Raw genomic sequence first — 17,109 nt, forward strand, 5'->3', positions numbered from 1 at the left:
TTGCCGCAATTAGTCTAACTCTACTTATTATATGTAAATGTATGGTACATGTGTGTATGGACCTAAGTAATAGCGACAGAATATTCCGAAAAGTCATTTTAAAGTCTCCTGCTTTACCCACGCAATCATACATAGAGCAAAATTCATACCTATACCTAACTTTTAGGTTCGGCAGAAAATCATACTTTTGTGTGGAGAGAGTGTGAACTCCTCGATGAATAACTATGGCCTAAAAGCTATTTAAGTATAGATTGACTAGGTATACACCCAATAAAGAGCCACGGACAGTAAATCGTAGTGCAAAAGTTAGATGAAATATCGTCACTGAACCGATGTCGGATCGTTATTCCTCTAGGGAGTATACAACGCATTATTTTCCTGATTACTTTGTCACGCATTCCGAAAACAGAAAGTCCAAATATTTTAGAGTTATTGCCTTTGGTTAAAAATAAAATGAAATAAAAGTATGCATACCTACCAGCAACAAAATAATAATGACATACTACCCGATCGGTTGAGTAAGCCTGAGGAATATAGTAAAATAATGCTTAGCTTTGTGTTAAATTGCTGTTGAATATAAATGTACTTGTACAATGATAATAATTACGATGGCATTAAACACACAGAAAAACAGATCATCCACAAAACACACCAAACAATAAGAATTCAGAAAACAGAACCCAAATCCAAAAGAAACTAATTATAATAAAATAAAGAATATAAAACGTTAAATTAATGATTTTGATTATTATGTTCCCCCAAGTAAGCAAAAGATAAATAAATATTAGGGTAGCAGGGTAAAATTAATACTGATTTAAACAGAAATCGTTAAGATCTACAGAAAATATCAAATAAGGCAAATTATTCGCTTTAAAACTACGAAATATATTACAGATAAAATCTGGTCAGGCTGTAAACTCCTCCGATGAGGATGCCTCTTCGTCGGCAAAAAGGATCATCTGCAAGTTTCGCATCCTGCGCTCCTTCTCCTGCTGGCGCTTGCAATGGATTTGGGCCAGGCAGTTCAGCGATGATACTACGAAGCAAGCCACCATCACGAAGGCGCACAGCTCAAAGGCTAACACTAGAAGGCCCAGATAAGCCAGGGACTCTGATTCGCCGGTGCCATGCATCTGCCGCTTGGTGGACCGCAAAAGGTCCTTGATGATCTCCTGCAACGGGGGTCCAAGATAGGGCAACTGGCCCAGACAGAAAACAAACTTATTGACCAGATTCTCGGTAAGGGATGCGATGACAAACAACTGTTGTATGGTGGCTTTAACCAACGCCTTGCCGATCAGGGTGGCCACAAAGAACTTCCAGAAGGGCACCAGAAAGTGGCCGCAAGAAATCCCAGCCAGATCGAACAGGGGATTGGGAATGCTGGCGCAGAAAAGAATTCCCAGGAAGCCCACTCTTCGCATTACGCGTTCCATGAACAATTTGGCGCGGTCCAAGAGGTTGAGCTCGCCGTTCATTCGCTTGTTTGCCAATAAGATTTCCGCCTGCGCTCCGTCCAACTCCTTGCCGGACAACCGGGCTCTACGGGCCATAAAGTACGGGGGCAACTCGCCGAGTGCCGTACCAATGCCCCAAAGTAGCGCCTCCGGTCTGACCTTCGATAGAATTTCCCAGACGTCTGGATGATGATGCTTATACGGCTCCTGCGGGCATACCTTCATGTCCGGATAGGGTGGAGTAGGAAAGTCCAGGGTCTGGCATTCGTAAGCGGCCAGCGTCACAGCGGCCAAGTGGGGACCCAGGTAGAGCAAAAAGGTGTGCAGCCCGGTGCCGAAGCCCACAGATGAGAGTACTCCTAGTCCCAGCCAGTAGACGGCGAATCCGAATCTCTGCTGGCAGAAATTCACAAAGTCCTCATGCGGGCCAGGCAGCAGGCAGAACATGCCCAGGAGCAGCACGCTGGCCATGAACCACATATTCAGTAGTTTGGCGGTGAAGGATAGCAGCAGCTGTCCGGCTTCCAAAATTCCATATTTTAAGGTCTCCACCGGGCGACGCCAAAGAACGAGGGACTGCCATTCCTGCCGCTCGCGGGCAATTTCATCCAAGGGATCCACCTCGGTAGGCAAAGAAGGATCAGGTGCCGCAATGTCAACGCAGGAATCCATTGTTGTTCCTGTTGCTTCAACACCAGGCACTGAGCTATATCGTGTTTTTAGTCTACGGCCCAGGCGATTTTGATAAGAGATTTTACCCATAGCAGCAAAGTCAACTGTGATTTCCTTCTTGCTTTAATAAATTGAAATTAATATTTGATGTTCAGATAAGTACATATACGAGGGCTGTCTGATAAATAACCGACCTAACCATGATGCACGCGACTTTTTCAAAAATTTTTTTTTTATTTTTCTACATAGTCTCCTTGTAACTGAACACACTTCTCCCAGCGATGCTCCCATCTCTGCAACCCTTCCAAATAGTACTTGACGTCTTTGTCTGCAAAATACGAGTTCACGAAAGAGATTGCCTCCTCATTTGACGAAAATCTCTGGCCGCCGAGCGCAGTTTTAAGTTGAGGAAACAAAAAAAAGTCGCTTGGTGCTAGATCCGGTGAATAAGGTGGATGGTCAAGCAGTTCGAACCGCAATTCGTGGATTTTCGCCATGGCGACTGTTGAGGTGTGAGATGGGGCGTTGTCTTGGTGAAACAAGACTTTCTTTTTTTGCAAATGTGGCCGATTTTTCGAAATTTCTTCCTTTAGCTTGTCCAATAATGATGCGTAGTATGCTCCTGTTATAGTTTTTCCTTTTTCGAGATAGTCGATAAAAATAATTCCATGGCTGTCCCATAAAACACTCGCCATCACTTTCCCAGCCGAATACACAGCTTTGGGTTTTTTTGGGGCCGGTTCCCCCTTTTCAATCCACTGTTTAGATTGGATTTTTGTTTCGGGCGTATAATGATGAATCCAAGTTTCGTCTACAGTTATCAATCGGCGCCAAAACTCGGTCTTATTGCCTCTAAACTGAGCCAACAGAGCGCTGGAAATGTTCATGCGCGCACGTTTGTGGTCTAACGTAAGCAAACGCGGCACCCAACGCGCGGACAGCTTTCTCATGCCCAAATCTTGGTTTAATATGTGACAAACACGTTCTTTTGACATCTTCATAATCTCAGCTATTTCCCTAACTTTAATCCGGCGGTCGTCTAGTACCAATTGATGAACTTTAGCGATGTTATCGTTAGTGGTTACAGTTTTTGGACGCCCAGGACGTTCATCATCTTCCAAGCTCCTGCGACCACGTTTAAATTCAGCTGCCTAAAATTTTACGGTGGTAAACGATGGTGCAGAGTCACCATACACAGAGTCCAACTCATCTTTGATTTGTGAAGGCGTATTGCCTTTCAAAAATAAAAATTTAATTACAGCTCGATATTCAATTTTTTCCATTTTGGGGAAATCACCGAAATAGACTCACAAAAACGACTGTCAACAGATAATTGCGCAAGATAAATTTCTGAAATTTTGGCGAGTAGCTTTTATAATATGCACAATTTGAAGTAGACACTTTTTTTTCAGATGTGCCGCTATCTTGACGTTGAGGTCGGTTATTTATCGGACAGCCCTCGTAAAAGGTAACATAATTTTTCATAACTATATCGTGTCGATTTTCGGGCAATTTTAAAATAATAATATTTGAAGTTCAGATAAGTAATAATAAAATTTTCATGTTTTTTAATTGTTTTGATATTAAACGGTTAAATAGATGGATCCCTTGAAACTGTAAGAGTATTGTACTGCCATAAATTGAATGGACCAGACGGCAATACTTTCAGTTTCCCCTCGAAATTCTCGTCATTTGTAGCTTCCAATTCTTCATCTTCGGCCTGATATTTAAATGTACTGATCCGAGTAATGAAGCTCTCGACCTCTGAAATCTCCTGGGGACCAACTGCCTCTTTCTTCATAATACACACAATTTTAGCACTGCATAAAAATATTCGATTGCATAAGAGAATACATATTTTAGTTATCCCAAGCTTACATGCTCATAAAGTGCGTTTCCTGAAGTCGCAAATTGGACACTAGAGTCAAAAGATGCTGCAGCGGCTGGAAACGATTCCGTTGAAATGAACTGGTGACCTCCATGCGCCATGTACGCATATTCTTGACCATAAGATCAAGCGAGTCTTGAAATATTATAAAACGCAGCAGCCAGGAGTCCAAAGCAGTGCAGTTGTTATCAATGAGCTTAAGGTGTGCAGTTAAAGCCCTTGAAGCCTTCTTCCTGACATCGGGATCGTCGTAAAGTTGCAATTGAATTTCCGGAATGCAGTTAACATAGCTTTCAATACGACTCTCCATAAGACCATTTATGAGCAACTCTATCTCGAAGTCCAGGAAATTGTTCTTAGTTACAGACTAGGACAAGGTAATAAAATGTAAAAAGGGTTAAATAAATATAGGTTTATATAATACGGAAACTAATTTAGAACCAGATCTTGTAAAGGCTCATTGATACTGACTGTAATTAAAACATTTAAACATTTTTAAGATTAGACCAATTTATTTTACAATGTTTAAATTTAATTTATAAAATAATCTTACCATTTTGTATTGCGATAACACCTTCAATATCTTACTGCTGGGTAACACGATTTGCGTGTCCGTCTTGATTAGTTCACGGAACATGAAATACATTTCGGATACGTAATTACTCGAAAGCCTAACGCTTTCAGACTGCAATTCCCGTGGGGGTGAGATTAATATTTCGAGAACCCTGTCGTAAGCAGCAGAGTCCAGGTTCGAATATGGCAGCTTATTGATATGCAATATGAGAATAGAACAGACCATAAACTTGGCTCGCTTCAAGTCCAAATTGGCGTTTGACAATTCAGAAACGCAAAAGTCTTGTAGCTGCTGTACCAAAAGTGATATCCTGAGGCCCATCGCGTCGTCTAAATCCTTGAGATTATGGTGCAGCAGGACTAGCATGGCAGCCAAGCTTTCGCAGCCATATAGAGCTGAAATGTAAATGCAAATACATTATTCACCTGCACTATGTTAAAACAAATACTTTCTTACTTATATTTTCATTTTGTGTAGGCGTTTCCAACACAAATTTGACAAGGGTCTCGTAAAAGCCCGAAACATGACGTACGTGTAGCTTATTGGCCATTAGGAGGCCATATAGGCGACGAATACTTTTGGCATAGGCGTTCAATAGCTCCTGGCTTTCGGGACCCTCAGAGTTGCTGCTCAAACGGTTCTGCAGCTCAGCCTGCTCATCACGTAGAGCCCTGGATGCGGTAAAGTGTATCTGAATGTTTCCTGTTGCATCCACAGAGCGCGAGATAATTGTGTAGAGGTTATACATCTCCGACTCAGTGAGGGTCTCGTCATTTAAAAAATTATCCAGACAGCAAGCCTCCAAGTTCACTAGCAACTGCAAAGTATTTTAAAGTTAAATTTAAAGAATTTTCTACTCGAACAAAAACTAAAATAATTTTCTTAGGACCTACCTCAGCATCTAGCACAGCAACGGTCTCAAAATTGATCATACTATAAATACTGTAGAGCACAGGTCGAGTGCCATTTTGGTTTGACGGCGATTGCAGGAGATAAGGCCAACAGCGCAGGAATTCGTTGACCTGGTCACGAGCCTCCGGCACCGCGGAGTACTCCGCCATATGCATTTCGAAGACTATGCTCGCCGATTGGGCAGCAATAAGACTCAATTCAAGCCGAACATTTCGGGCGTTGAGCACAAAAGCGTAAAACTCGAACTCCCCCAGCGGGGGAAAATGTTGTATGAGGGCCTTCAGATAAAGCGTAAGTTCAGTTCGGAATTGCGCATAATTTTGTCTTTTTCGATGACTATCGGGCATCTTAATGTAGGTCTCCAGGATATGCTGTGCTATGTCCCGGTCTTGGTGCTGGCGCTGAGATAGTTTAATGAATAGCTCGGCTGCCAGTGAGGCAACCGCTACTGCAGACACTTGCATTCGCAGGACAAGTTGAAGCAGGACTTCGTGGAAACGTTTGGAAAAGCACTCTGCGCTGGCTATATTGCTATATCAAAAGAACATTTTTAAGTTAAATTTGTTTTGCTTAAAAGTATTCTTCATGATGGTATACCTTTGAAGAGTCATCAAATACTTCAGGGTGGCCAAAAGCAAGGCTTTGGAATTGCTTTCCTTGAAGACTCCAAATTGCAGCACCACATATTTGGCATCGATCAGCTCATTAGTAAGGGCGCGCAGATAATGGTTCGAATTTTCAACGGTGCTCTCGGCGAACTGTTTAATCATGCTCTCCAAAAAGCCGTATGCAGCTATATACATATCGTCCTCGATCATCTAAAAAGGGTTATATATTGTACGTATTTGTTAAAAATGTTATGAAATAATTCTTGCCACAACAGTGAGGACACAGTAAATGAAGTCCAAGCCAGTTTTTTCGGCGCCGCAGAAAGTTTTGTAGTGCTTTCGGAAGATCTCCAGCATAGGTGGAACCACCTCTCTACAGGTATCACGGTAGCTGAAAGGTTTAAATTGCAAAAGGATTTCATAGTATTTATAGGTAAGGTGTTTAAAAATTAATTTGCCATCTTATTAAAACCTTTAAAATACTATTTGATAGTACGTACAATATGCCATAGCGAACGTCTTCGGCGAGTAATAAGCAAATCTTCTTGAGTCCCAGAAAGTCTTCATATTTCGGCAGTAAATTGGTCAGTCCGCACAGAATGCTGAAAGCTAAGGAATGTTTTTGAATGACAAGGGTACTGTACTACCTATAATATGGGTAACCCACACATTCTGGCCAACGGATCGCACAGGTATCGATCGATGGCGGCGCTGTTGCTGAGCTGCATGTTGGCGCACATGGCGCTCACCACATGGATCCACCTCAGGACGAGGCGCAGGTAGCAGGATAATGGGTGCCTCAGTTCGTCAATCTCGGTTCCTCTCTTGGAGGCCAAATGATCGGCAATTTCGGCCAATATTGAGGGCAAACGACCCAGAAATCTATCGAGTTCCTGCATCACGAGTGGCGCCCGTAGGAAGATATAGTTGGCATTATCATCGCGATACGGATGATCCTGTGTTTGGCTAAAGGCCTGGACGCTCACGTTGAAGTTCAGGCCAAGGACTCCGAAGCACTGGCCCACAAACTGGTGGGATACCTTGGCAATCCAGTTATGCGGGTCAGAGGTCACGGCTCGCAGGAAGGCAACGGCGAAATCCTTGGCTACCGACTAAATTCCACTTTCACTAATTGGGAACGCACAAATATAAGCCTGAATACTTACCTCCGCACTACCAACCTTCGAAATGCTCGACAGAAAATCCATTTTCAGAAGTTATTTCAATAAATGCAACGCGACGCCAAGCTTGAAGCAATTTTTTTTTCAATTTAAGCGTCCTTAAGTGTTGGTAAAAGTCGCAGTGTTGAGTAAAGTATTTGAATGGCACGATAAGCTTGATCAATTATGATCGATTGTTTTTTTGCCGCCCAGATATATTTGAAACCACATATATTTGACCAAAACGACTTTTATTTATTTAGTTAAGGGATTTTTACAAACATTTAATATATCATTTATAGTTTTGTTAAATAAAGAACATGATTTAAACTGTTAAGTTGGAATGAATATACTTAATAGCTTTTCACTTATATTTGTAAATAATATTTTACCTCTCTCTGGCAAGAAATAATTTCAGAATTTATGAAAGTGTTTTAATTTAATAAGTTGCGTTTGGATGCGACAGTTAATCGATTATACCATATTCTTGGAATGCTCTTCTTAGATCTGATAAATTTTTAATCTCTGTAAGTGGCATATGTTGGTGAATAGCACGCTGGATTGCTTTTTGCGTGAGCTGTTCTTCCAAACCCGAATCGTTTTCTAAATCTAGCTGATCGTAAATTACAGATGACTTTTTCTCCACTTTTTCGATGAATTTTTCAGTTCCTTCATAGGTATCCGCCATGTCTATCTTCAATTGCGTTAATAGTTTGTCGAAAGGAGTGAAGATTTTAAATCGGTTGATCAATTCCTTCTTCAATTCCGGCCAGGATTTCGCTGTAGCTATTTCCCTTACCAAACGGGCTTCTCCAATTACCCGCACTTCAATTGCCAGAAATAGCGCAAAGACTTGTCGGGGGTCTTGAGTTGGATAAAATTGTAAGATACTATCCACACGTCTGATGAAAGTACTAAGGGTGCTAGGGGTTCCATCAAAAGGGGGCACATAACTAATTAGCATCAGTGCTTGGTTTAGATGGACTTCTGATAAGGCCTGCACATTTTCCATGTTTAAACGGTGATTTTTTAAATAGATTCAAATTTTTTTAACGCCTTGTTTGTTATTGAGTGTCCAGTTTTATAAAGCGCCTTCTAAATATGATTTTTGAGATCAGTTGTGGTCACATTAAAGTATTTAATCCGTTTTATAACTGAACAATTTGTTTTGCGTTGTCTATAACACCGCCTGCACGTCTAAAGGTATTAATCTGAACTGATTGTTAGCTTCAACATTTGTGCTTTTATTTTTATCAAATAGCTCACTTGTGTATGTCTTCGGTAGCTGATATGTGAAGAACTGTTCTTGTTGAATTTGAAAAAGCCGATTGAAGATTATTTTTCTTTATCTGATTTTTTTTTGCGCCATTTGCGAATATAAGTGTTACAAATAATCGTTATCTGACATTTTTATACCCGTTACTCGTAGATTAAAAGGGTATATATTATTCGTGCAAAAATATGTAACAGGGAGAAGAAGCATTTCCGACCCAATAAAGTATATATATTCTTGATCAGGGTCCCCAGCCGAGTCGATTTAGTCATGTCCGTCTCTGCCTTTCTACAAAAGCTAGAAGATTGAGATTACCAAGACATATTCTTAGGCTTCCTACGCAGCGCAAGTTTATTTCATATATATAAAGAGTAAAAAGCATTGTTCAAAACAAACAAATTATTGAGATTTCCAACAAACAGTTTATTGAGTAAATTTGCATAAATGTACATTCTGTGTTTAGTAAAACAGGGCATATGTTACTAAATGCATATATTTACAGCGATGATGCACGTGTAATACGATCGAAAATGTCTAAACTCCGAACAAACAAAATGCGCTTATAATACAAATTCTCATTATAAATATTTCCATGTTCATTAATTAGGTAATTAAATTAAAAGCTTAGTTAAGTTAAATACAGTGTACTTCGTGGGTGGCCTGATGGGCAATCGAATTCACAACGACCAAGCCATATAATTTGGTGAAAAAATCCCAAAAAATGCAAATACTTGAGTGGGCCAACATTTAAAATGCGACAAATCGTTTTCACTCTTGCCCAAGGCAAAATGACACTGGATCAGGTGTTGGCGGCTATCGGATAGCCTGTGGGACAGGCACTTTAGTGACCCCTCCGCTTCAACTATGATCTTAAAGTTAGGCCAGGTCTGGTCAGATCTGATCTTTTTGGTTTGAATGCTAGAATACGTCTTGTACTTGGATTCCCTGGACGTTCCGCTCGCCTGCGCTAGTACTTCTTCAGTTGCTCGTAGGTAATAAAGAATATGATATTCCACGGCCCCATCCTCACCCAGGTGGGTATGAATCCTTTGTACAGGGCGGGCAGTCCTTCGTTCCTGATTGTCTGCACGGCGCAGTCGAGGCTTCCGCTGTACAGCTTTGGTGTGGCTGCCGCCGTGACCACTCCGTTAATGCTTATGCTCACGTGTCGCTGGTTCATGAGGCGGGTCTGAAAGGGGATGAATTGAGCTCAGTAAGAGTTTAGCCAATGCTTGGGCTTAGCTTACCCGAATTACATCAATGGGGGTTGAGGCTATGGCACTGCCCAGACTGGCAATAAAACTCGAGCTGCAATTTAAAAAAATTACCTTATAAACCACACGATCTGTTGAGCTACCCAGTACTTACATGAAATGATTAGCCACGTGATCTCCAAAGGCGTTCATCAACTGCAGCTTGCAAAAGTCGTAGACAGGCAGCTCAACGGAGGCGATAACCACGGCGCGCTGAGCCGTCGGACCCACACCCCGCCAGAGTCCCCGAACGCCCTCGTACTTGTATATCTCGCCGAAGCAGCCCAGCAGGCCCTTGTGCTGACCCTTCCCGTGCACCTGCATCCGAACCTTCAGGACGTCCGTGGGATTGGCGATCGCCGAGGAGATGGCTCCTGCCGCCGCCGCACACAGGATGTTGCTCCACACCCGCTCGCTGCCGTCCTCGTTAGTCAGCAACCCACGTTCGTTGGCCAGCTTCTTCAGGGTGTAGTAAGTTCCGAATTTGATGGTGCCATAGGTTGCCTGCCGTAACACCGCTGGCCAAATGCTGCAGAAAAAATAATAAAACGATTTAATAATATATTTAATTTATTCGAAGGGGGGATTAAAAAAAAACCCATTGCAAATAAAAATACTTTTTTTGTTTAATTTGCTCATACTGAAAGTTTGATACCCTACTAGAAAATATTCGTTGCTTATTAATTTTCTTTTTATTTTTGGTAAAATAAATTTCTGCAAGTGTGCCAATATGATCTTTATTAATTGTACTGTGCCTTGGGATCAAAATCAGATACGAAGTCGAATGGATTAGCTGCCGGGCAAAGTTTGCCGACTGATTAAACATGCCGCCCCAACAAACGATTTATTTTTGGCCAGCCGTGAGTAAGCATTATCATGGATGTCTTTCTATACAGTCCAATTACAATAACATGAACTTTTAGCTAGCATATCTAAAATTTAATGTCTTGAAATTCAAAAAAACTTTATTTTAACTAGTTTGTAATTTTGTTTTCTGAATGTAAAAAGAGAGTATAAAATTAGTTGTAGCTATTATCAAACCTTATTACTTTTGATCTTGAAAAAAAAGGGTTTTTGCCTATGCTTTTGATTTATAGAGTCTTAGCAAGAGTTCACACAACATCCACCTCATGGAGTGTCCACTGTACTTCTTGTCCCTGCACTCGTTAAAGCACCCCAGCGGACGAACACGTGACTGTCACGTTTGGCGCGATAAGAATGGCATGATGAGCCCATGTTTTGACAACGTGCCAGCCGGAGATCCCCCCAGACTCTTACCCGGAATACAGGGCCCTCAGTCCCTCCTCGCGGGAGATTTTCACAAAGGCATCGGTCATGCCGCGATATCGCAGCTGGGAGAACGTTTGGTCGATTTTCTGACCTTGGATTTGGAGGCGCGTCTTCGTAGTGTCGATAGGAAAGGTGCCTGCAATGAATAGATTTGTTTACAAAGATTCGATCGGGGAGATAAGAGCCGCATGGGTATTTAGCTGACGCTCAGACACAATAGGCGTCGATTGGGGGCGTGGCAATTTAAGCCCCCTTATTTGTTTACCAAATTCCGCCGTAATTGAGGCAACTCCGCCGTAAACGAAAGGCCGCCAATCCTTGACTTCTCCCATTTCCGGCTGCGCACCTGTTGATGTCCGGAATCGAATAGAATTGGGCTCGCCTCTCAAGCCGCTCCACTCTCGCCCCTTGTTGCGCAACGAATTAGATAACCGGGGGGTTTTATTGAGATTCCATGAGTTAAATTCTTTAAGTTACCTAAAGTTTAGAGACACGGACAACAACAACAACTTGGGGGCATAAACGCAGTGTGGTCGCAGCGATTACCGGCGGAAATACCGAAAAAGCCGCACATTCTGATGCGCTTTCTGGTCACACTCTCTAGCGGGAAAACTGTTTTCCCCCCAAAGTTTTGCGATTTTCCTTAAAATTCTTTCCCAAGCTAAAGAAAAAGATTTTAGGAATAAAATAAAGTTGATACATTTTTAAATATTACTAGTAACAATTAAAAACAAATAATTCAACAGTGGGCATGTCATTTAGTGCGTTCTTAGTCCCTGGTAGATAACTTGGCTAAAATAACCGTTTTTTAAAAATATTTTCTTTAGACAAATAATAGAAAATTTATTTATCTTTATTTTAATTAAAATTTGTTTAGGAATTCATGAAAAGGTAATGCAGGTTCATAATATTTCAATAAAATGTAAACAAATAAATAAACTAATTAAAATTCCTATATATATAAATGAACTTAATATGTAAATTTATTTGTTTAACTTAATCGACCAAATTTTGTTTATTGCCTGCATATTTTATTCAAAATTATTAATAAAACACCGATTCGAGATTAGCCAACGACAAATTTTAATAGTAACGGGGCGAGAGTATCAAAACAAATCGTTCAAAAGCCAACTGAAAAGTGGACCAAGAAACTCCGTCGTGGGACAGAGCTCGAAATGAATATTTCATTCGCCGCCGGTAACAAGTTGAATTAGCAACGTCGATCTGGGAATTCCTAGAGACCATACCATGCCATACCATAGCCCTGGCCCCGTGGTCCATCTGGGGATCCAGTGGTTCAGGTTCTCCAACGGCGACCTTAGCTGGCATTTCGTATTTGTTTTGTTTGTTTCGCTGGCAAATTCGCATAATTATGGGTTGTTTTCGGCAAACGAAACGAAAATCCGCTGGCTGTGTTTACTACGATTTTTCTATGTTTAATTCACGTCACTTGCCGCGAAACCGGATCGTGAAAGTTGGCTGTGCGATCGGAGATCCAGTGGGTTAAACCCGAAAATGGGCAACCAAAGCGAACAAAGAATTTAGCAAATTTAATCTCTTCATCCCAATCCCATTGTTAGTCGCAGGCACAAATGTAATTTAATCGTTTCCCAGTTTATTTCACTTCGTTTCGCATTCCTCCGCCGGTTTCGCCGCTAAGTGATTTTTGCCAGTGGAGCGTTGAAGCCAAAATGCGGGGGCGATCGCGCAAATTGACCGTCTCGACTGTGGGCAAATAAAATTAGCGTATTAATTCAAGCACTCTGCGAAATGAGTGCCCCTTATATCGGATTAATTGCAACCAAAATGCGTATTCGGACATTAGAGATTACGAAAGGTTCCAAACTTGCTTAGCCAGTTATGCAAATGTATTTAAATGGCTGGAAAATAAAGTAGTTTAATGTCATTTGGCCAAACGATCAATCATTTCTCGGTATTTTGTTCAAGTAAAAATTTAATACTTTGAGTAATGTTCGAACTCTTTTAATTAAAACATTGACTATGACGATATTAAATATTGGTAAAAGGAAATGTGTAAGGCTCACTTTTCTTTGATAAAAAAATTAATCTTGAAAACCTAATTTTTCAAATAAAATTTTGCGGAATGATTCAAAATTTCACCGAATAAATGAATCTGAAATAGCTGAACGCGTGCCAGTCACAAAATTGCCTTAAATATTCAATATTTCGCGATATCCCCACCCATTTGGCCATATAAGTTGACAGCTTTTGGACCGATCAAAGTGCCTTGTTAGTCACCTGATTGGCATGCGGAAATTCCCAAAAATTTGCCATTTCCATATTTGGGTTCATTTGATTAAAATCGAAATTTTCCGCTTGTAATCCGCGAAGAGAAAATATAAAATATAAGCTAGGTGGATCTAATTAACTTACACTCATAAAAATTAATTTCTAAATTTTGGAAATCTCGCCATTGAATCGGCCTACCTTTGAAAATAGAAAAAAAATTTCTTGTTATTAGAAAATTGGCCTTTGAATACAGAAAACCTTTCTTGATGGAAAAAATTCAAGAAAGAATTTTTCTTAAAAATAGAAAAATGAAAATCTCATATGTCTGTTTTGCCGTCGCAGCCAAAACATTTTTGTACGTATTTTAGGACAAAATCACCTTTGAATATATGAATGAAATGACCCTAGAATATAGGAAAGTAGCCATTGACTTCCTTCGGCTGCCGAATGTTAACGACATGAAAAACGAAGTGGGACGAAGGGCCTACCCGGCTACCGACTTCTCTGATCCCCCGAGCGTCAGTTGTGAAAAAAATTCGTGAGTGATGGACGTGATTTTCAAGCGGATAAGAGGTGAAGCCTTTTTCCGAATATTCAAAGGTATGTAAATATGTATATAATTTTTTGTATAGCGGGCGTACAATTGTATGTATGTAATTAAAGGATACATTTCAAATCTCTTTAACAAGCGTATACCAATTTAGGTGAATTGTTTTTTAGCTAAGAGCTACGTACATACATATATTTGTACATAAATTTGTGGGTGTACAGTTCTATAATAACTTTATCTTATTACTCGCATTTTATTTATTTTTCAGAGTGAAAATACCTGCAGTTGCAACAGCCAAATAATTTGTTTGTCGAAGCTGTAATTTTGTTTTAAAACCTTCTAAGGTAAGAAAAATATGTTGTATTTGTTTGACATACTTATGTATGCATGTAAATATCTATGCATGTACGCGGCTCACCCGATCTGAAACCCGATTTTCAACCCTTTCATATTCTGCTCCTCTCTCTCGCTCGCTTGACCTACGCGTCGCGACGTTTCTCTCTACTCCTTCTTAAAATTGTCATGATCTGACCTGCTTACATTCGGTCTCCCTTCGCGCAAAGGACTGTATGTAAATATATATGTATGTATGTGGCTCTTTCTGAAATTAGATTTTCAACCCTTCCTTCTTCATTTTCTACCTGTCTTGCTCCTCTCTCGGTCGTCTGACCAACGTGTTTGTATTTTGGCTATTATTAACATTACATTATTATCTATTATCTAAAAACATCTATCTATTCTTATCTAAAAACAAATCATTGATATCCCAATAACTCTTTTTTCCAGATGAGGAAAGCCGAAGAAAATAATTTTTTATGCCTGCAACTACATATTTGGTTATAATAATGTTTTCTTAAGTCAAAAATGTGTTATTTAAAATTGTTTAAATGTTAAGTGTTAATGTTTTAAATTTAAATAAATAAAATATGCAAAAGAAAAAACCAAGTTACATTTTATTTTTAGGGTTTCAGTGTTAATATAAAACTTCCCTTCAAGAAATATTATTTCTTAAATCAAGAAATAAAATTTCTTGAAAGGAAATTTAAACAAGAAAGAATTTTTCTTGTTCAAAAGGTGCCTTTCTAAAAAACCCTTTCTTGTTTTAAGAAATTTAATTTCTTGAAACAAGAAACAAACCACCTTTGAAACAAGAATCGCCTTTCTTGTTTTAAGAAATATTTTTTCTTGTTTTTATGGTGGCTTTCTAAAAAACCCTTTCTTGTTTTAAGAAATTTAATTTCTTAAAACAAGAAATATTTTTTCTGGTTTTAATGGTGCCTTTCAAAAAAACCATTTCTTGAAACAAAGGTGAGGTCGCCTTTGGCAAAAATTCAAGAAAGAATTTTCTAGATTTTAAGGAAATTCTTCGATTTTTTTTTATGAGTGTAGTTATGGCACAGCTAAATTAGTCGAAAATGCTTCCTTATGTCTTTTATTGAGACTATCTAGTGGGAGTACCATGCAAACAACGAAATAAAAAAAATCATGAGCATCAAAAGGCATGTCTGCTTAAAAAAAGGAATTAAGACAATAAAATTCGATTTAAATTCAGAGTTAATGACCAAGTTGATTCTAGTCTAAATTAAAATAAAAATTCCGTTCTGGTTGTAGAGAAAAAAGACAAAGCTTTGAATAATCTCGCAGAAATTAGATGAATTTTAGTTTATATAAAGTAGTACAAGTTATGTAAAGCCCGTATGATATATATATAATTTAGGGGCTTTCCCAGCCAACCCAGCCCTTTAATTTGGATTGATGCCCAACTTTTGAGGCGTTTCTAGTTCGACAGCCCCAATTTGGCCAATGGAATCCCAGATCAATCAGCTAATGGCTCTATCAGGTATTCCCCAAAACGGTGGGCGAGCGACGGATAAGGGAAAGAAATTTCTTTAATCCCAGACTCGATAAATTAATTTGATTCGAATTTGCATATTTAACACGATGGCTTTTGTTTACCGTTCGGGAGTAAAAACCCCGAGCATCGAAAATCGAAATCCGCATACGAGCAGAAGCTAATTCGAATCGAGTCTGGCGCCAAAGAAATTGCCAACAATCCATCAAGTTATTTGAGATCCACGTCCGCTCCATGTGCTAATCGCTTTTGGGAATGCTGCGATGTTTACTATACGGGTATGCTTTTTGTTTCGGCTGATCGGCGTGAAGATTTTATTACACATTGCCGTCGCTACTGTCGCCCCATGGAGTTAATGGCAGAGATAGCCGGACGGACCGGTCCAGTCCGTTGCCGAATCGAGTCTATTTCCCTGTGCCGAATCTTCGGCGATTATGCAGGAATTCCAGATGCGACGATGTCTGTCGCGTCTCCAAGTCGCCACAGTAAATTCTGCGAATTTGACAGATTTTATGCTAAAACGACAGCCCCATACTGGCATCATAAATTCATTTCCAGTCGGGCCCATTCGAAGTATGCAAAGTGGGTTGGGAATTACTTGGAATGGTAAGGTCTAGTTTTAATCTGAAAGTCCCTATAAAATGGGAAAATAATGCCAGAAAAGAATTCAAAATTCGAATTGCATAATTAATGTATTATTAAAATAGAGAAAATGCAAAGAAGAAAAATTTTTGGATAAGTGATATAATATTATTTTCTATGAGTTACAATTATTCTTAAGGTAAGTACCATTGAATACTCACCTCTAAAGTTTTTTAATATCCATATTTATTTTTTCCTTTCGATGGCAAGGACAGAGTGCTGTTATGGCTATAACCACTTGTCCTCGGCCATCCAGTTATGGGCCAAAACCTGTGCCGTGTTCCAGCAAAGTGAATGTTAACGATGGCAAGAGCCTGCTGGGCTCATACATAATGCATCACACCCGGGCGGCAATTAATCAACAATTAATTTTTATATAAATTGATCGTTTATTGGCTGAAGGCAGAAATTACCTGCTCGCTACCGTGTGCGCCGCTGGGCTCGAAATGGAAGAAGGCAATATTAATTACTAATTATGCGCGGCGTCAAAACAACAAAACTAAGGCACATAAATATTTATCGATTTGTCTCTGGCTTTAGTCTTTAGTCTTTAGTCTTTAGTCTTTAGTCGGTATGTGACCAGCCAGAATGTTTGTTTCTTGGGGGATCGGGGATGGAGATGGACATGTGGCCCATGGAAATGGCACGTAGGCCAGAAAAGTTGGCAATAAAATGAAAACGAATAAACAATAAATCAACCGCAAATCGGCCGCTTCGAATGGAATTTT

General features: G+C 39.9%; 3 protein-coding genes and 1 long non-coding RNA gene across 6 annotated transcripts; 1 reads left to right on the forward strand and 3 right to left on the reverse strand.

The window, feature by feature from the left end:
• Positions 1 to 792: 792 nt before the first annotated feature.
• Positions 793 to 2,225, reverse strand: LOC108054129 (vacuole membrane protein 1). The gene has a single exon (XM_017136905.3). It carries the CDS (start codon positions 2,217 to 2,219, stop codon positions 906 to 908), a length of 1,314 nt encoding a protein of 437 aa, XP_016992394.3. The 5' UTR covers positions 2,220 to 2,225; the 3' UTR covers positions 793 to 905.
• Positions 2,226 to 3,626: 1,401 nt separating this feature from the next.
• Positions 3,627 to 7,386, reverse strand: sunn (sisters unbound). 2 transcript variants are annotated; one of them, XM_070215757.1, is made up of 10 exons: positions 7,278 to 7,386; positions 6,779 to 7,223; positions 6,612 to 6,720; positions 6,379 to 6,502; positions 6,101 to 6,321; positions 5,485 to 6,034; positions 5,048 to 5,408; positions 4,592 to 4,986; positions 4,008 to 4,384; positions 3,627 to 3,949 (listed from the first exon to the last, which is right to left on the reverse strand). In XM_070215757.1, exons 1-10 carry the CDS (start codon positions 7,317 to 7,319, stop codon positions 3,721 to 3,723), a joined length of 2,853 nt encoding a protein of 950 aa, XP_070071858.1. In that variant the 5' UTR covers positions 7,320 to 7,386; the 3' UTR covers positions 3,627 to 3,720. The 2 variants fall into 2 exon arrangements, with proteins under 2 accessions (XP_070071858.1, XP_016992393.2); XM_017136904.3 differs by having other exon boundaries at positions 4,571 to 4,986.
• A 1,557-nt stretch (positions 7,387 to 8,943) lies between these two features.
• Bmcp (uncoupling protein Bmcp mitochondrial) lies at positions 8,944 to 11,646 on the reverse strand. Its single transcript, XM_070215475.1, has 6 exons — positions 11,565 to 11,646; positions 11,353 to 11,494; positions 11,076 to 11,223; positions 9,913 to 10,326; positions 9,792 to 9,852; positions 8,944 to 9,733 (listed from the first exon to the last, which is right to left on the reverse strand). The coding sequence occupies exons 2-6, from the start codon at positions 11,417 to 11,419 to the stop codon at positions 9,512 to 9,514; spliced, it is 912 nt and encodes a 303-aa protein (XP_070071576.1). The 5' UTR covers positions 11,420 to 11,494; positions 11,565 to 11,646; the 3' UTR covers positions 8,944 to 9,511.
• Positions 11,647 to 12,373: 727 nt separating this feature from the next.
• LOC138912940 (uncharacterized) lies at positions 12,374 to 14,812 on the forward strand. 2 transcript variants are annotated; one of them, XR_011418524.1, is made up of 4 exons: positions 12,374 to 12,388; positions 13,680 to 13,937; positions 14,156 to 14,231; positions 14,674 to 14,812. It is a non-coding gene; the product is annotated as an uncharacterized lncRNA (long non-coding RNA). The 2 variants fall into 2 exon arrangements; XR_011418523.1 differs by lacking the exon at positions 12,374 to 12,388 and having other exon boundaries at positions 13,529 to 13,937.
• Positions 14,813 to 17,109: the final 2,297 nt, after the last annotated feature.

This window comes from Drosophila takahashii, chromosome 3L (genome assembly GCF_030179915.1).
Source record: "Drosophila takahashii strain IR98-3 E-12201 chromosome 3L, DtakHiC1v2, whole genome shotgun sequence".
NCBI classification, from domain to species: Eukaryota; Metazoa; Arthropoda; class Insecta; order Diptera; family Drosophilidae; genus Drosophila; species Drosophila takahashii.

Bases quoted from the DNA above. Each gene is read 5' to 3' on its own strand.
- LOC108054129 (XM_017136905.3), bottom strand. From the start codon at position 2,219: ATGGGTAAAATCTCTTATCAAAATCGCCTGGGCCGTAGACTAAAAACA.
- sunn (XM_017136904.3), bottom strand. From the start codon at position 7,319: ATGGATTTTCTGTCGAGCATTTCGAAGGTTGGTAGTGCGGAG. The intron at 6,503-6,611 runs GTACGTACTATC...TAAACCTTTCAG, and splicing joins GACGTTCGCTATGGCATATT to CTACCGTGATACCTGTAGAG. The intron at 6,322-6,378 runs GCAAGAATTATT...AACCCTTTTTAG, and splicing joins ACTGTGTCCTCACTGTTGTG to ATGATCGAGGACGATATGTA.
- Bmcp (XM_070215475.1), bottom strand. From the start codon at position 11,419: ATGGGAGAAGTCAAGGATTGGCGGCCTTTCGTTTACGGCGGAGTTGCC. The intron at 10,327-11,075 runs GTAAGAGTCTGG...TTTTTTCTGCAG, and splicing joins CTGAGGGCCCTGTATTCCGG to CATTTGGCCAGCGGTGTTAC. The intron at 9,853-9,912 runs GTAAGTACTGGG...TTTAAATTGCAG, and splicing joins CACGTGGCTAATCATTTCAT to CTCGAGTTTTATTGCCAGTC.